General features: G+C 42.6%; 1 protein-coding gene across 3 annotated transcripts in view; it reads right to left on the bottom strand.

The window, feature by feature from the left end:
* Astn2 (astrotactin 2) overlaps positions 1-17561 on the bottom strand; it is an 833116-nt gene that overhangs the window by 708301 nt on the left and 107254 nt on the right. For all 3 annotated transcript variants that reach the window (XM_026393326.2, XM_026393325.2, XM_026393324.2), the window contains exon 2: positions 7245-7432. In XM_026393326.2, coding sequence (XP_026249111.2) covers positions 7245-7432 — 188 coding nt within the window. The remainder of the gene's footprint in view (positions 1-7244; positions 7433-17561) is intronic.

Raw genomic sequence — 17561 nt, forward strand, 5'->3', positions numbered from 1 at the left:
ATTTCTCATACATTTTTCTAATCTGTTATTTCTTCAAACATGTGACCCTCCACAATATGTCAGGTCTCCTCCAGAACCTCCAGAACCATTTGTTCAGAAAACGAGTCTTTTATTAATGCAACTTAAAATATATGAGCACTTTTGGCAGTCGGATTCCATAGTTCACTTGTTCTGAGCTGTGGCTGATTTTTTTTTTTTAAGAAGCTTATTTTCCCCAACTTTTTTTTCCTTGCAGATAGAATGTTCACTAGAAGATTTAGTGGGCCGATAGACCATTACATGACTGACTGGCTGAACCAATGAATGAAGGAATGAGTGACGTGCTGAGAGTGAACACATGCACTCATGGGCAAATGATCTAAACCCATCTTTCACAGAAATCGTTATTAAGTATTATCCCAACATCTTACAGATCCTTCAAACAAAGCTACTGATTGAAACTGGTAAAAATAATTTCAAAGATTTATGTGGCAGTTTATAATCCTCAAAGTATTTTTCTATATATTATTATATCACAGAATTATAGATCATCTAAATTTGAAGGAACTACAATAGATACCTAATTTAACTATTATTCCTCTCCAAATCCCAATGAATAGAAACTTCCAGCCTTTCCTTATGTACCCTGGGGACAAGGAGCTCACTACTCCCTGACTTGGGCCACTCCACGGCTGGAAAGTTCATGCACTGAAAGGTTTGTCCTGCTGTGGATGGGATTTTGGTCCCTTTACAGTTTTCTTTCACTGGTGCCTGACAGTACAAATCTGCAGCATTTCCTACGGGACACACCTTTTGAAAGAAAAGTGCCCTCGGAAATCTTTTCTTCTACATCAAACCAAACATTTCCTTTCATCCCCTTCTAAAAACATTTTGCCACACAAAAAAGTCCAAAGATAAAAAAAAAAAGTCATGATGAAAGATATTGATCTTAAGCAGTTTCTATAATAATTTCTGTGGGCTTCTTTATGACAAGACATACCATATCAAAATGATACCATTGTTTAAAAGGGGGGAGCAAAGGGGAACATAAAGCCATATGACGCACCTCTGAACCAAAAGTAAAAACCATTTTTTTTAGTTGTCAATGGATCTTTATTTTTATTTATTTGTATGTGGTGCTGAGAATAGAACCCAGTGCCTCACACACGCTAGGCAAGCACTCTCCCACTGAGTCACAACCCCAACCCAGATAACTATTTTTGTTGAAATAAACTTTGATGAATGCAAAAGTAAAATGTATCTCTGTGTGCCAATATAGCAATGATAACAACAACAAAAAAAAAAAACAAAAATGAAGACAACACTTAATTTATAAAGAAGAAGCAAGAAATTCTCATCATATTTGCTAGGATTCTTTGCATTTAATTTCAACGCTGCCTGAAGCAGGTAAACTCCTCCCACTTTCTAAGCAAGAAACTCAAGTGGCACTCTCCTGACTGTTCAAGAGGGCATATGCATCTGCATCCACATATCTCCAGGGGGAACATTTGGACTTTGTTTTTTGGGATTTGGCTTATTTCACTGAGAATGACAGTCTCCAGTTCCATCCATTTACCAGAAAATGCCATAATTTCATTCTTTTTTATGGATGAGTAATATCCCATTATATATATCTACCATAATTTCTTAATCCATTCATCTGTTGAAAGGCACCTAAGTTGATTCCATAGTTTAGTTATTGTGAATTGAGCTGCTATAAACATTGATGTGGCTGTGTCCATGTACAATGCTGATTTTAAGTCCTTTCATATATACTGAGGAGTGGGATAACTGGGTCCAAATAGTGATTCCATTCTAAATTTGGTGGAGGGGAGGAAAGAACAGAAGTTCATTGGATCAGACAAAGGTGAATGAAGGGAAGGGAGCAGGGCTGGGACTAGGAAAGACAGTAGAATAAATCAGACATAATTTTCCTATGCTCACATATGAATACACAACCAGTGAAACTCCATTCATGTACAATTACAAGAATGGGATCCTAATTAGAATAAGTTATACTCCATGTATGTATAATATGTCAAAATACACTTTACTGTTATGTATATCTAAAAAGAACAACAATATCAAAAAGAATGTATATGTAGATCTCAAACCAAGTTTGCAGTGGCCCTGATGGTTTGTGCAGATGAACAAGGCAGAGGGTATCCACAGGATTCAAGTCAAGGGGTTCCTCTGACTCTCCACGACTGCTTTTGAGTTTCTTTACTCCTACTAGAAACTGCTGGCATGAGCAACCCCTCTCTACCTACCTGACAAGTTTCCAAAATCTAACAAGTATTTTGAGTATCCCATTAAATACTCCATAAATAGTGAGAATGATAGACCCTCACTACAGCTAACATTTTATCCTCCACATTATAGCCAACTTTTTTTTAATATTTATTTTTTAGGTGTGGATGGACACAACACAATGCTTTTATTTTATGTGGTGCTAAGGATCGAACCCAGGTCCCGCACATGCTAGGTGAGCGCTCTACTACTGAGCCACAATCCCAGCCCTATTGCCAACATTTTAATAACTGCTTTTTGAATACTCACTGGATGTCAGGCACTATACCATGCAGGTTCATGCCCAAGAACACAGACTCTCAATTTGGACAGACAAGAGAGAGAAACCCAGCTTTATCCTTACTGGTGATGTCAACAAGCAAACAGCAAATCCTCACTAACTCCTATGTTCCCCATCTGTAAATGAGGGACGATAACAATGTCTGTCTTATAGAAGTATGAGAAAAATTAAACAGAATAATGCACTCACGTAACTGTGTCTGGCCTGTAGAAAGGTTTCAATAATAATAGTCATTATTTTTATTGTCCAGGGCACTTGTGAGTGTGACCTCATGCAATACTTAGGAAAAAAATCTCTAAGAAGTGGGGAATATTATTCTAGTTTTGTAAATGATGGAGGTGATTCAGCCAAATACATAAAGCTAACAACAGAGACATAGTCCAATCTTGGAGTTGGCTTCTAAGCTATAAATCCTCTTAATATAACCATGGATTTCATACCAAGGGGAGTCTTTGCAATTCACATGTGAAAGTTTTTAATGTAAGTTAGCAACAGAGAAGAGAAATAGGGGTCTACCACGCAGCTTAAGGACAGAGGTTAGCCTTTGCTGAATGAAAGAATGGTTTGACCATTTAACCTTTGTGTGATCAAGGTCACACAGCTATTCATTTTATTAACATTTCAGGTTTTTCATCTAAGGAAGAGTATCCACCTTAAGGTCTGTTGTGAGGATTAAATGTGATAATGCATGTAAAACAAAATTTGGAACACCGCCTAGCACGTAGTAAATAGGCAAAATAAATGTCAAGTATTAGGACTGTTTCTCTACATCAGACAGCAATACAGCAGCAAAAGTAAGACTGCACCCTAATTCTTCTTACTCCTAGATTGGAGTCTTTTAGAAGTAATATTAATAGCCATATTTGTGGTACACTCACGGTTCCTGCATTCCTACACCCGAGAACTGATTTCGGCGTTCCAACAAACAAGGGCTGGACACTGGCCCCAAAACCTGAACAAAAGGTAATAATAACAAGCAGGAAAGGGAATTTAAAAAGCTTCATCATGGAAGACAGATTCCAGGGTTTCAGAAAAAAACCAACTTACCTAATACCCAGTATATCTACACGGAATATATTTTCTTTCCTGTTTTGTTGTTATTGTTGTTGTTGGTTTGTTTGTTTTGCTTTTTCTGTTTGGATTTGGAGTGGCTGGACCTGGTTGGTTGGAACCCTTGGAATCAGGCCTCATGCTAGGACTTCAGTAACAACCACGTGCCCTGATGGATACTAGTTACTATTTATTCTGTAGTTTACTAGTTACTATATATTCTACTCATTCCAATAAGGTTGTGAGATTGGTATGATTAATCTTGTTTTGTAGATCTGGGAACTCAGAGATGTTAAGGAACTCACTCAAAATACAACCAACAGGAAGCAGATAATAAGAGAAGCTGGGTTCCGAGCCAGCTCAGCTAAATTCCAAACCTTTGCTTTCTTCTCTGCATCCTGCTTCCTGAACAGCTGAGGAGGAAATGCAACTGTTCCGAGTAGCTGGGCTGGGGAATCTGGGGGATGACAGTCTACCTCTTCTGTTGGCCTAGATTCACTGAGCACCTTCTTGCATCACCCTTTGGGATGTTAATAGTCAGGTGATACAACCCTCCAGGACAGGGAGATACTCAATTCAGGACTTAATAAGCCTAAGGAGCATGCAGGTTCCACTTAGGCACGCATGGATTATAGCATGTTCTAGTGGCAGAGTGGGATCTGATTTCCCTGCATGGGCAGAGAGAATGTTTTTGCTGAGAAAAGGAGACAGAGCTCATATACCTGAGCAGCCAGACTCCTTTAAGATATGACGAGATATTTGGGTCTTCTCATGTACTAATTCCAATATTAACCAAAAATGAAAAATAATGGCTCATCCACTAACTACCTAACATGAGTTTGGCATCATAAAAGCTTGGCCCCAGAACCGCATTTTTGCTAGCCACATACTCATAGAGAGTCAACGATCTGCTGAGTCTCAGATATCTCTCCTATGAAACCGGAAGACATATTTCTTTTCTGTGAAAGGAGAAGACATAGTCTGCCATCTTGAATGCCATTTTCAATGGTTACTGAGGGAAGAAAAAACAAACACTCTATTCTCTCTGAATTGTTTGTGGCCAGACCTACAAGGTCAGAGTCCAAGTCACAAAGAGACCTGGTGATTCCTTAATCCCTGCTAACTGACTGAGGAATTGTAGAAAAGTCCTTAACTGTACTGGACCTTAGTTTGGCCGTATGTAAAATGGAAGAGTATAATAAATCAGAAAATACCAAACTTTTCACCTGAAATGCCCCTAATAATAGAAGCAAATGTTCTCACATGCTAACCTTCTCTGATTCAAGGACTTGGTATACACCCTAGGAGTTAATACAACCCTCAACTTACAGATGACAGAAACAATGGACAATACTTAGCTCAAGATGATCCAGAGAGGAGAGTGTCAGATTAGCACTTCCTGCTAAGGCTCACAATCTCCAGAGTCTGCAATTATAACCTTCCATTTCTCTACCTCTACATGGTGGGCAGCATTCTCAGAGGCTGGTCCCACCTCTGAGCAGCTGGTCTTCATCCACATACCTGCTTCAACAGACCTTTGGATTCAGTGTGCCCTGCACATGACTATCCCTAGTGGGGGCAGAAGAGAGCCAGAGCATGGATCCCTAAATGATGGAAAGGACTAAGGGATAATAGCCTGGGACTGGGAATGGTCTGGTATATACCTACTTCCATATTCCCTATTCTGCCAGTCAAATCCTGGATTACAGGGAATTTCGATGGCATCTAGGTCATAGTGTGTTATCCTTTTCCAGCTGAACTCACTGAACACTATTCTGGGAAGACAATCTGACTTAGTGAAACTAAAGCCCTAAAGGCAGAAAATGGACATTCATAACTCATTTATAATTGAGATAATATGATATAAGCTACTGGGTTATGAGAAGAATGTATGTAAGCAAATGCCGTGCCAAAAAACAAAAAATGTCTGATAAATATCAATCAAAACTGCATCTCACTGTCAAAAGAAGAAGAGCAGCCACAATCCTCAACCTTCCTCAACATCAGTTAGTGTCCCGTGCTCCCCAAGGAACTCAGCAAATACCCTGAGATGGTGTTTACAAATTTGCACCCCAAAGTTAGCATACAGGCACCCACTTGTCTTGGCATGTGGCTGCATCATTTGCTAAATATATATGTGGAAAAGTCTATCACACTCATTCCATGAATAACACAAAGGCCTTGATTTGTTCTTCCACGTGATAAGCATGCGTTAGGTCCAAAATTAACGTTGCTATCTGGCTGGGGTATGTGTATGTTTTTCCAAAAAGAGAAAATTTCCAAGTTCTACTTCAGTCCTAATCAGAATGCTTAATGCAACTGTGTTGGTTAAAAAGAAACAAGTAAAAGAGACCAAAACTAAAAGTCGGAACCACGGTACAGTCTCAATAAATACTGACTCTTGAGTGCAGGGAAGACTTGAAGGGGTGGGAGACGGTACTTATGCCAATCACTTCATCCCTATGAGCTGCAAATTCTCAGACACAGGTTGGGGATACTATTGTTCTACCCTCATGTCCCTGGTGGAGCCATGCTAAAGGAGAAATGGAGAAAATAATGCAAGAGTGGCTTTGAGGATTATAACATGAGGGGGGACGGCAGGTATTGCCATCGTTAGATCTTATTCTGAGCTCATAAGACCTTGTGCTTTCTGCAAATTGTAATTATTTGCTTATTTTCTATGTACCACACAAGCCATTAATTACAGCTTTCTTTTAAAGAAACCAGTAATACATATCTTTCAGACTACCACTTAGTGATTCCACCCCAATAGCCTTTTGAATGAGCCAACGGAAGCAGAGCTTTCTGCACCCGTAACTTCATCTATACTGTGGAGGTGACAGGCGAGATATCATGCGTTTTTGGCAGAAGTATAATGAGATCGTTGTGCCCTTAAATGGGCTCCATAAATGTGCCCCCTTATAGTACTTGACATGTGGTAAACACTTAAGAAATTCTTGAGTGAAACCAGGGTGAGTGGGGATATCAGATTGTGTTGCCAGAGTCAAGTGGGTTTGAATGCTCAAGAGCAACTGACTCCCTCTCTCCCTCGCTATGTCACCTTGGGTAAGTCTCCTTCCCCTCTGCTGCCATATGCACAACCGTATCATGAGGCTAATGGAGGGGTCTCTGAAGAGGGCTGCATTGGCTACAGACAACCCATCTTCAGGAGCCACTGTGTAGCTGTGAAGTTTAAAGCCCCTGACACCTCAGGGCACTTGGGAACCATAGCCTGTTCTGATTTTATTCCAATTTTGTTTGTTCAGTCATTCTTGGAAAGGCCAACTGCATTTTGGAGCATTGAACCTCAGCCCTCAGCAAAGCAGGCCAAGCACGTGACAGATGTTAAACAGCTATTCCCAGAGATGTCAGCCAAAAGGCCAAGGAGTTGGAGACCCTTTATTTTCTTCTCTGAAGCACAATTAGTTTGTCACAGCTGACAGATGATGGATGGGGACGCATCATTCCAGGTGATGCCACAGAATCCATCTGCCCTGCTGTTTATCAGCCTAACCTCTTGCTCTTGGCCGGTTCTTTCCCTCTATTTGCTGACACTTTCCTGCCTCCCTGCGATTTTCTCTTTTCTGTCCCTTCCCCACCCCTCATCACATCCCCGCTCACTCACCATGACGGAAATATGGAGGATGTGCATCTGCTCCTCGACAATCTCCGAGGGTTCCTGGAGCGTGGGGGCAGTGGCCCGGGCCAGCTGCCCAGAGCTGCTCATGGAGACGTGGAAGTACAAGGTGCCATTCTCCAGCCACTGCTGCCTCCAGTGCACCAGCGAGATGTCCGCGGCCGTACCAGACATCTCTACAAGACAAGACCCAAGGCACAGGGTGAGCTGCATGTCTGACTTTGGTGCTGTTGGGGTAGGGTTCAATGGGGGACGAGCCAAACATAGTCAGGAGCTCAGGACCCACTGACTTATGCCAAAATGCCTTTCCTTACATTGAATCTGTGAGCCAGGGATCATCACTTCTGTTTATAGATGGCAAAACAGTGGCCAAGATTTGTTCCAAGTAAGAGGGAGGAATTTGGACCCGTATGTTGCAATATTTTTTTTTGACACCATGAATGAAAAGGTAATTCTTTTTACTTTAAAGTACAATGAAACTATACAAAAGTGTGAAAGTGCCCCATTCTTCTGAGGCTATACAGCTGGGAGGAAATGCAGGAGATCTGTGAGAGGAATGGAGTTGACATGTAAATTCTTGACAAGCTGAGCTGGAGGTTTCATGGAAGAAGCTTAGAGCTGGAGAGACCCAAGAGAGCAGCCAACTCTCAGGGTCGTCCTGCATGGAAAGGAGCTTGGCCAGTGAGTTGTTCTGAGCCTGTTTCTTCTGCATTGATGAAAGTGGCTCCATTTTCTTAGTGTATACACTGCACTCCCAAGCAAGGGAGTGTTGGCACAAAAGGTTCCGTGTCTTAAAAATACTTGAAAAGCCATACACCAAGATCTGATAAATACAAGTTAGAACTTTCTAACAGATTGTTAAATCAGGTCTCCTGACATGAAATCCTAACTCTTATCTCTATACTGTTCCCCCCCTCCGTAAAAATTTTTTTAATTGTCATTTGAATAGTATTGATTAGTATTCTGTCATGCCAACATCAGTCTCTTATTAGGGAAGAAAGGGAATGGCACAAGCACCAGCAAAGCCATTGCACTGGGATCATGTAACCTTGTTCCAGTGCCTTCTACTAAAGGCCTGCATCCATCCATGGAAGTATCCCCGAAGGGCAGGCCTATCTGAGCATCTTGTGAATAGAGTGGAAGGGTGGTGGGGCTCTTGGAGAAATGCCAGGCCTGTACCAAGCAAGAGTTACTCTGGGAGACAAGGTGCCTTAAGAGCTTCCATCAGTAGACAAGTAGACACACACACACACACACACACACACACACACACTCAACGAAGACTGCTGGGCAGAACAAGTTAGAACTTTTCCTTACCCAATCATCTCATCATGTATGGTGACATTGAAATGAAAAGAATCACCTTGAAGAGATGAGGAGACGATATCTACTCACCAAAGTCTATTGTAGTGTCTGTGTATGGTCCATTCCCAACAGACTAACTCCTTGAGGTTTGTAATAAAAGGCCCTTAGGGGAAGGATGTCTGGCACTGAATAAGTGCTAAGAAAAAGTTAGCTATGAATTTTTAAGTTAGCTATGGATTTATCATCATCATCATTATTATTAATAGGAACAGGATCTAATTCCCCCTTCCGTTACTCTGAAAAAAAAAAAAAAAAAACTAGAGGCATTCTTGACTGCTTGCCGTCTCTCCCGAGAGGAAATCCTTCAAAATCCATCCACCCTTCTTAGCTCCTCTGCTTCAGCCACCTGGGCCAAGATGACACCCTTCCTTTCCTGAAAGGGCTTCCTATCTTGGCTCTTTCCTTCCCTGCTTGCCCCTTCTGTCTGTTCTCAACCAGAAGCCAGGGGCATCTTGCCACAGCAGAAGTCATCTCGTACCACTAACCTCTCCACTCGAAATCCTCCACGGGCCTCCCATCTGACTCCAAGTGAAAGACAAAATGGCCAGAACACGGGAAGTTATTAGCCAAAAGCCCCTATCCTTGGCATTCCCTTAGTGCCTGAAGGATTAAACAGGGCTGGAGGTAATCACAAAAATTCATCATCTCTTAGGCCCATGAGCCTCACAAGGGCCCTGAGTTCACTGTGGTGCCCAGGTGGAGGACACCATCTGGGTCTTTCCCCAGCACCTTCTTTCCCTCCCTGGCTGAGGTGATAGGCTCCCCCACCACCCACCTGCCAGCCTCAGTGCCCAAGGCATGGGCAGTACCTTCTGTGGCAGCCCACCAGCTAGGCCCCAGGAAGGTGAAGACATGGTAAATGGCCTTGCTCAGCACCTCAGTCATTTTTCTCAGAGTGCCACAAAGCCCAGAAGCAGAGGTCCAGGGAACCAGTGCTGACAGTTGCTACTAGAAATAGTGGTGTCAAACTCAGTAGTTCAGGAAGGAGGGTTCAGCCGCTGGCTGGACAGGCACTGAATGTGCTAAGAGTCCCTGGAATGACACCTAAAGAAAGCCCCAAGGCAGGCCACAGCTGGCCGACAGAGCTTCCTATAGAAGGAAGCTATATATATATATATATATATATATCTCCACCAGGAAGGCTGGTGGGAATCCAAGCTCCTTTCTCCTGTGCCTGAATCCCACTGCAAAAGCAGCTTTCCATTCCCATGATTCCATATTCAGAATAGAAAACAGAGGGTGGTGGTGTTCGTGACTGGTGCAAGGTGGATTCGTGCTCAGCTGGACCCCGTGGGTTTCCAGTCACTGCAATCTCTCCTCCACCAGTCGTACTTGTATTGTCTCCTTTTCCTTGACTAAATTAGCCCACGAACCAAAACGAGATTGAGCTCTTTGTTTGCTCCAGCGATGAGTGCACAGTCAGCAGACAGTAAACGTTAAATGATAATAACAGTGTGTGAAACACAGTAAATATTGAATCACAGAGAATGGCTCTGGACTCGCTCTATTACAAAGAAAAGAAACCATTGTTGGGGTGGGAGGGAGCACAAGAAATCAAAGAGAAAACTGATTTAGTGGAAACCGGAGGCCTTGGCCATTCATTCATCGGTTCAGGCATTTAGTTAATCGTTCCATAAACTTTATCAAGAACTGACTCAACCCCAGGCCATTTAGTAGCTCAGAGTATGGAGTTAGATGAAACATAACCCTTGCCTTCAGGGAGCTCATGGTCCTTCAGCAATAGAAATTCTACCCAGCCTGCTGTCCACACACACACACATGTACCCTCTTCAAGTCTGGCCTATCTCCTCCTGCAGCCTCTATCACATTGCTGCACCCCTGCAGATCTTACAACTGTTCCTCACACAGACCACTTCCCTATTGTGTCAGGGCACACAGACCTTTTGTCCAACCTTTCTGGAACCCTCCTCTCAGAACTCGCAAGCTGCTGCTTCTCAGCACTTGTCTCTCAGTCCCAATGACAACTGCTCAGAAAGTCTGTGCCTGACCAAAGTGCTCCTCTCCAAGCCCATCTGATCTCTGTTATACTCCTTTTATAAAAAACTGTCTACAGCACTTATCATGATTAGAGATTTATTTTATGTATTCACTTGAACATTTGTTTACTGTCTCTCCAGAAGTTCAGGGAACTTGCTTGTCTTAATTCCTTCCATTTCTAGAGCTCATTGAAAAGTGCTTAGACACATAATAAGTGCTCAATAAATAATGACTGAATTGCCATAATATATGTGCTTATGTGTATATACACATACACATACTTTCACTTATCCATAATAAGGTGGTTATAAAAATAGAATACAAAGAGTGGAGTCTCATCAAAGAATCAAAAAATAAGGAAAGATCTGATGAGAATTCAAAGGTGGGAAGGGACCCTCTTAGCTTGCAGATGAAAGACTACTCCCCAGACACAATGCATGGGCATTGCAAAGGACTGGTGTTCCTCAGAGGAGAAAAGGAGATAGAGACTGGCTGGGTATCTCAGGAGCATGAAGCTGCACACACACCTTAGGGTGCAGCAGAAAGTTGGGCTGGAATTGTAGTCCACACACTGAAGTAAGGGCTTTGAATGCTATATTAGAGTATGTATTTTATTCAGCGTGCAGCAGGGAACCAGTGGAGTCCACTTGATCAGAAAGCCAGTCCTGTGTCCATTAAAAACAGGTCAAAGAAATAGTAGCATGACCAAAGCCAACTCTTGAAATTCCCTGCTGATTGATTTTCCAATTGCATTTTTCCTTTTTTCTTCCCCTAGTCCTTCCATATAAACATTTCATTGAAGTCTTCAAGTCATATTACAATCAAACTTAAAGCAAAAGGGGGACTAAACGCATTTGGTCGGGAACCAAGACGATTCCCATAAAGGCAGATTATGCTGACATGATGAATATAAAATGAAACAGCAGATATTAAAGTGGGAGAATTGGTGCGCCATGCCTTCCGGCGGTAGGCTGACTCCAGCGCTGCCCTCCCCCTCCCCCCACCTGCAGAGCTCGGGTTTATATTGGAATCATAAAGAAACACGGGGATTGCCTTTTCACCTTTCTCTGTTCTCCCCCCATGGGCTGCAGCTCTTGAAATATTCAACAGGCTCAAATCCCCTCAACCATCCTGCAAAAGCCAAGAGAGAGGATCAGCCTTCATCAGTAATTCTGGGTAGACTGCCATCCTGCCTCGGATGCCTTTCAGCCTCCTGGAAAAGAAACGAAAACTCCCGAAGGCATGTTGTGCTTTTAATTGGCTTATTCTTCCGAATCTATGGCACTCATTGTATTTTTATTTAATTCCTGAAGGTCATTATGAAAATAAGCAGCTCTTCTGATCACCAGCCATCTTGGTAACATCTCCCCAGTGGTTAACTAACAGGCCTTCTGATTCCACGGTACCAGCTGACCCTCCAGCCAATTATTTGCAGAAACTCAGAGACAAGTAACTTTCAATGAGTTCTTAAATGGTCTTTGCCTCGAGGGGGGGAACAGACATCACAGAAGACAGCATAGAAGAACCCACTGCCTAGGTGGAGTTGGGAAAGGTAGTGACGGTGACTTCAACCATGGTTGCCACTAGCTGTTCCAGCACTCCTGGGTGATCATCATGCAGCAGGACCTGCTGAGAAGGTATGGGACATAATCGCAGAAACATGTCCTCTTTCTGCTCTCTACAATGGTTAATTAATGCAAACCTTTGTCATTTATCTCGTGGGCTATAGCAAATGATTCTGTGCTAGTTGGGGGGACTCATCTGAGAAGCAAAGAGACATTCAATAACGTCACTGAGAAGTGTTTAATGAAGGGACCACTGACAAAGGCTTGAGCAAGGTTCAAGAGGACCAATCACAGGCATGAAGCACCCAAGGTTGGCCACAGCAAGGCATCATCACAAGGTTGTGGGGGTTAGTGGTAGTGATTAAACCCTAAAAGTGCCACAGCTGTAGGAAAGAGCTACGACGTTGCTGTCAGGTGGCACCTGTAGTCTTCGGTGGAAGGTGGAATAACCCAGCCATTGCAAATGCAAGGAGGCTCTGTCCAATGCCCCAGCCTCACTCCTCTCCCACTGCCAATTTCCTGCAGGCATCTCATAGAAGACAACCTTAGTGGGACACCCAGGGGTGCTTAATTGAAGCAAACAGACAGGTCAGCCTTCCAGAGCGTACAACAGGGTGGACATGGGCGTAAATCAGATCTTGAAGGGCAAAATGAGGCTATTCAGCAGTCCCTTTAACCAATACCTTCCTTTTTTCTCCTACCATCCTCAAATGGCCATCAGGATGAAATTTCTAACTAATAACCCTGACCTTGTCACTTTTTTTGCTCAAAAATCCTTCTGTGGTTTCTAATGTCTGTTGGAATAAAATCTAATTTCATGAGCCTGGCATAGCAGGTCCCTTGTGACCTGGCACAGGAGGCATTGTTCCCCACTCTTACCTCTTTTCACTCTTTTCCTTGAACTTCAATGTTAACTCTCATTAGATAGTTCTGTAATTTACCACATGTGCAGATGTGTTTCAACTTACAAACCCATCATCTTATAAACCCATGAACATATTAGGGCTGGGGATGTAGCTCAAAGGTAGAGCACTTGCCTCACCTGCATAAGGCCATGGGTTCCATGGGTTCCATGTCACACACACACACACACACACACACACACACACACACACGAACATATTTTCAGTCGAAAGTGAATTTAACACACCTAATCTGCCAACTGCCATAAATCAGCCAAGCCTACCTGAACTATGCTCAGAACACTTACATTAGTCTGCAGTCCTGCAAAATCCCTAACACGGGCCTATTTTGTAATAAATAGTTGAACAGCTCATGTAATTTATCAAAAAATCACTAAAAGTGAAAAGCAGAATGACCATATGGTTACTCAAAGGACAGTTGCTATAGAATGCATATCACTTTCCCACTGTCACAAAGTTGAAAAATCCTAAGTCAAACCATTGAAAATCAGAGACCATCTGTACTCTGCTATTTCCTAATTCACTGTCTTTGAAGATGCTTTTTCTGAGTCTCTAAAAGCTCTCCCCACTCAACCCTGTGCCCTGCTCTGGAAGCCTTCCATGATCCTTATGAGCTAAGCACTCCTCTGTGCTTCCAAAAGGAGGAAATACCTCTTGCTGAAAAACAGCACGTGCTCTGGAGACCAACTGTTTGAATTTGGATCCCAGCTCCACTTGGTTCAATCTATTGTGTCTCTGGACAAGATCTTAACTTCTTTGTGCCTCAGTTTCCCCCACCTTCCAAATGAGGATAATAACAGTCCCTGATGTTGGACTTACTCTTAGAATCCGATATTATAATATAAAAAAAATTAGCTCTTGGCATGTTCCGGATAGTTAAAAGCACTACCCAGATACATTTGTTGTGTATTACTTCATATGTGCAGTCATAGTATGCTGTTTCACCATTTTGATAGATAATAAATGATCTCATTACACAGCTAACCTCTCTCATTGGATGCTGGTGCAGGAATATGTCCGAGTCATTTGTGCAGTGTGGAGCCTGGCACAGTGGCTGAACACAGAGTCGAGGCTCCATAAATGTTTTGCAAATTGAACTGAGCTGTCTCCATATCTGAATTCTGATGGGTATTCACAGAGGAAAGAGAGAAGTGATGGCAACTCAGGACATCAGTGGTGGCGTGATTCCCATATAGCAACTCCATAGAAATGTATCTAGCATCTGGCTCAAGTTTAGGCACCTTGGAGAATGCAAATGAAGAGAAGGATAATTTTAACTTTCAAAGAGCTTACATTGTCATGGAGTGAGAGGGAAGAAGTTTATATAGAAAATAGGCAATCTTAGGATTTTTTTTAAGTATGTGTATAGACAGCTGGAAAGCATATACCAGAATATCAAGAATGGTACTTTTTAAATGATAGGATCAGAGGTGATTTTAATGATGTGGTGATTCATTTTTCTTTGTATTTTCTATATTGAATATAAATTATCTCTGTAACCTATGCAAATAACACACTCCCTTTAAAAGTCCAGTTAGTCAAACATTTTCTGAGATGTGGCATTGAAGGGCTCTGTCCTCAGGAGCTCAGTCCAAGAGGCTGAGCAAAGGCATGCTATAAATAGCTTTAAATTGAGGTAAGAAGCTTAGAGGAGAGGAGATGACTTTTTCCGTCATGGAGGAGTCTTAAAAGAGGGGCAGAGTTCAACAAATATCTATGAGACAGAAGGCCCTTCAGGTGCAGCAATGGTGTGAATGCAATGAGGCAAGAGGGTTGCACATGTGCAAAGGGCTACAGTGGGGAGAAGGCAGCAGGAACCATGGAGTCCGTCACTGTGGAGGAAGCAGAGGTTTGCATATCAAGTCCCCAAAAGAAAGGAAAGAGGGCTTTCAAGTCTTGCCCATGGACTATCTTCTAGTGGGACAGAAAGTGCCAGGTCTCACTTGGAGTTCCTTGGTGCAATCAGACCAAACCCTGGTTCAGAGGTTAATGAAGCTGTTTACATGTCAAAAATAAAAACGGACAGGGTAGAAGAGTTAATGGGAGGAGGATGGATGGGGAATGTATCCCAATTGTTCTGACCTCCTCGGAGAGCTTGGGTTAATGAAAAGAACACTGCACTTTGAGTCAGAAATGCAGACTTGTGTGCTCCCTTTATACCAACGGATTGAGGACAAATCACAGAGCCTCCATAATTCTCTTTATTGTAAAACGAGGAGGGTCACAATCTGTCCTACTTACATCACATCTAATGTAGAGTTGGGAAAAAGTAAGGCCATACATAGCAACGTGCTTGTAAAGCTGCAAGGTTCTGCAGTTAGTCCAGAAAGCAAATGCAGTCATCATCCTCGGCTTCGAAATATATTTCTCACAAATTACTGATGCACTGTCTAAAATGTGCCAGACACAATGCTAGGCCCTGAGGATTGACTAGATGAAGAGATCTGCTTGGTTGCTGCCCTCCCAGACTTTGTGATCTGGTCTACAGCAGCACGTCCCCTTGCTTCTTTCAGTTTGCTTGTTCATCTACCTATTTAATCATTCATTCTGAGCAAAGGGCTATATCTGTGTCGGTCACTGGTGTCCTCAGTACTTCTCATGTAGTAGGTGTACGGTAAACATTTGTTTAAGAAATGCAACATGCAATGCACGTTTCCCAAGTTTGTTGTCTTCGAGAAAATCACAGTCAAGGAGAGCAAAAAACAAAAGTGATCAACAAAAGTGACCATTGTGTGGTAGTGGCCACCAAAGAGGATGCACAAACTATTCTGAGAGTATGTGTGAGGTCACCCAATGCTTTTCATGGATTAGGGCTTTGGAAAGAGCAGGAGGTATTGTCTATTGTGGATATTTCATAATTATATAGAGTTCCTGATGTCAGGCAGGTGAAATGCCTGCAGGATGATGGTAATGGTGTGCTGGCTTAGGAGGTGGCCCGGGAGGATAGAAGGTGAAGAGGTGGTGAGGGCTTTGTCACAGCCAAGGCCCTGAAGCAGTAGCTGGAGAAGGATATCCCAGGGGGACCTCAGACTCCCCCTCCCACCCCAGCTGTCAGCGCTTATCTCTGCCTGAGCCTCCAATCTGCCCATTTCCACCTCCTTTGGGAACTGTATCTTTTATACAAAATTGTTTTCCTAAGCCATTCAGTGGAGATAAATAATACAGTTATACCCAGTTAAATAAGGGAGGGGAAGAGAAGAATTAAGAGATATTGGCAAGGGAGAAAAGCATATCGTTTCAGATTAGATTTGGAAATAGATGGAGGGTTGATGGAATTGATTCTCATTACTCCTAGTTATATTCTCCAGAACCATTCCCTCCTCCTTGCTAAAATTTTTTTTGGTTCTTACACTGGTTCTTTCTTTGTCATTTAACTTCCTTATACTCTATTATTTTCTTCATGTGTTTGCTATTCTCTCCCTCTCCCCCAGCCTCTCTCGTTCTCTTTCTATCTCAACAATGAATTTTTTTCCTCCTCCCCCCTTCCCTGTCCCACAATACTGCAAAACTAATGCAGAGAGGGGATGTCCAAGGAAACATTTGCCAAAACTCCCTTAGGCGTTGAGCTAGGGACATTCATTCATTTTCTTATTTGATCTTCATGGGAAACCCACATAGGCCAGGTAGATATTAGAATATCAATTTTTCAGTGGAGAATAACCCGACTTGCCAAAGTCTCCCACCTAGTGAGTAGCAGAACATGAATTCAAGACCTGATTTCCTGATTCCAAATTCAGCATGCTCTATGCTGTCTCTCCTGAGATGAGAACTGGAGCTTGTATGTTTGAATAAAGAGATGGAGGGTTTGTATTCATGCTGGAGGTGTGATACAATAACCACCAAGACAGTCACCCTTCTGCGTTGCTCCCAGGTTCTGTTTATACATTTTGGTATAATAAAGCCACTCACTGGGGTTATGTATTGCTTCCTCTGTTTTTAAGATGCAAACATCTGAGAAAGAGGTACAGGATACATTCTGTCCTACGATGAGAGAGCGCTAAGATATTTTTGATCCTTTCTACATTTTCTGGGTTGACCTTTAACAAGTCAAGTTTACCTCTCTCGGAGCTTCCCTTGACTCATATGGAAAAATGGGAATCACAAAACCAATCTCTTATGAATGTCATGAGAATCTGAAGGAGCCTAGAACAGCATTCAGCATATGGATACTCCCTGTCAGCTGTAGAGCTTCTCATCACTCTTCCATCTCACCACTGTCAAAGAAAGAAGACTGAGGTTGTTTTGAGAGCAATGGGGGTGTATGTGACAGTACTAAATATGAAGAGAAAGGAGGCAGCGGGCATGGAGATAACTTCCCACTTCATTCGCAAACAGCCTCTGAGCCTATTCCACTTGGACCACTTGGACTTTATCCCTTTTCAGTCCTTTCTATAGCAATGACCTGGAATCATGGAGAAGCACAACAGAAATAGAGTGTAAAGTGTTGGATAGCA

Source organism: Urocitellus parryii, chromosome 4 (genome assembly GCF_045843805.1).
Source record: "Urocitellus parryii isolate mUroPar1 chromosome 4, mUroPar1.hap1, whole genome shotgun sequence".
Classification (NCBI taxonomy): Eukaryota; Metazoa; Chordata; class Mammalia; order Rodentia; family Sciuridae; genus Urocitellus; species Urocitellus parryii.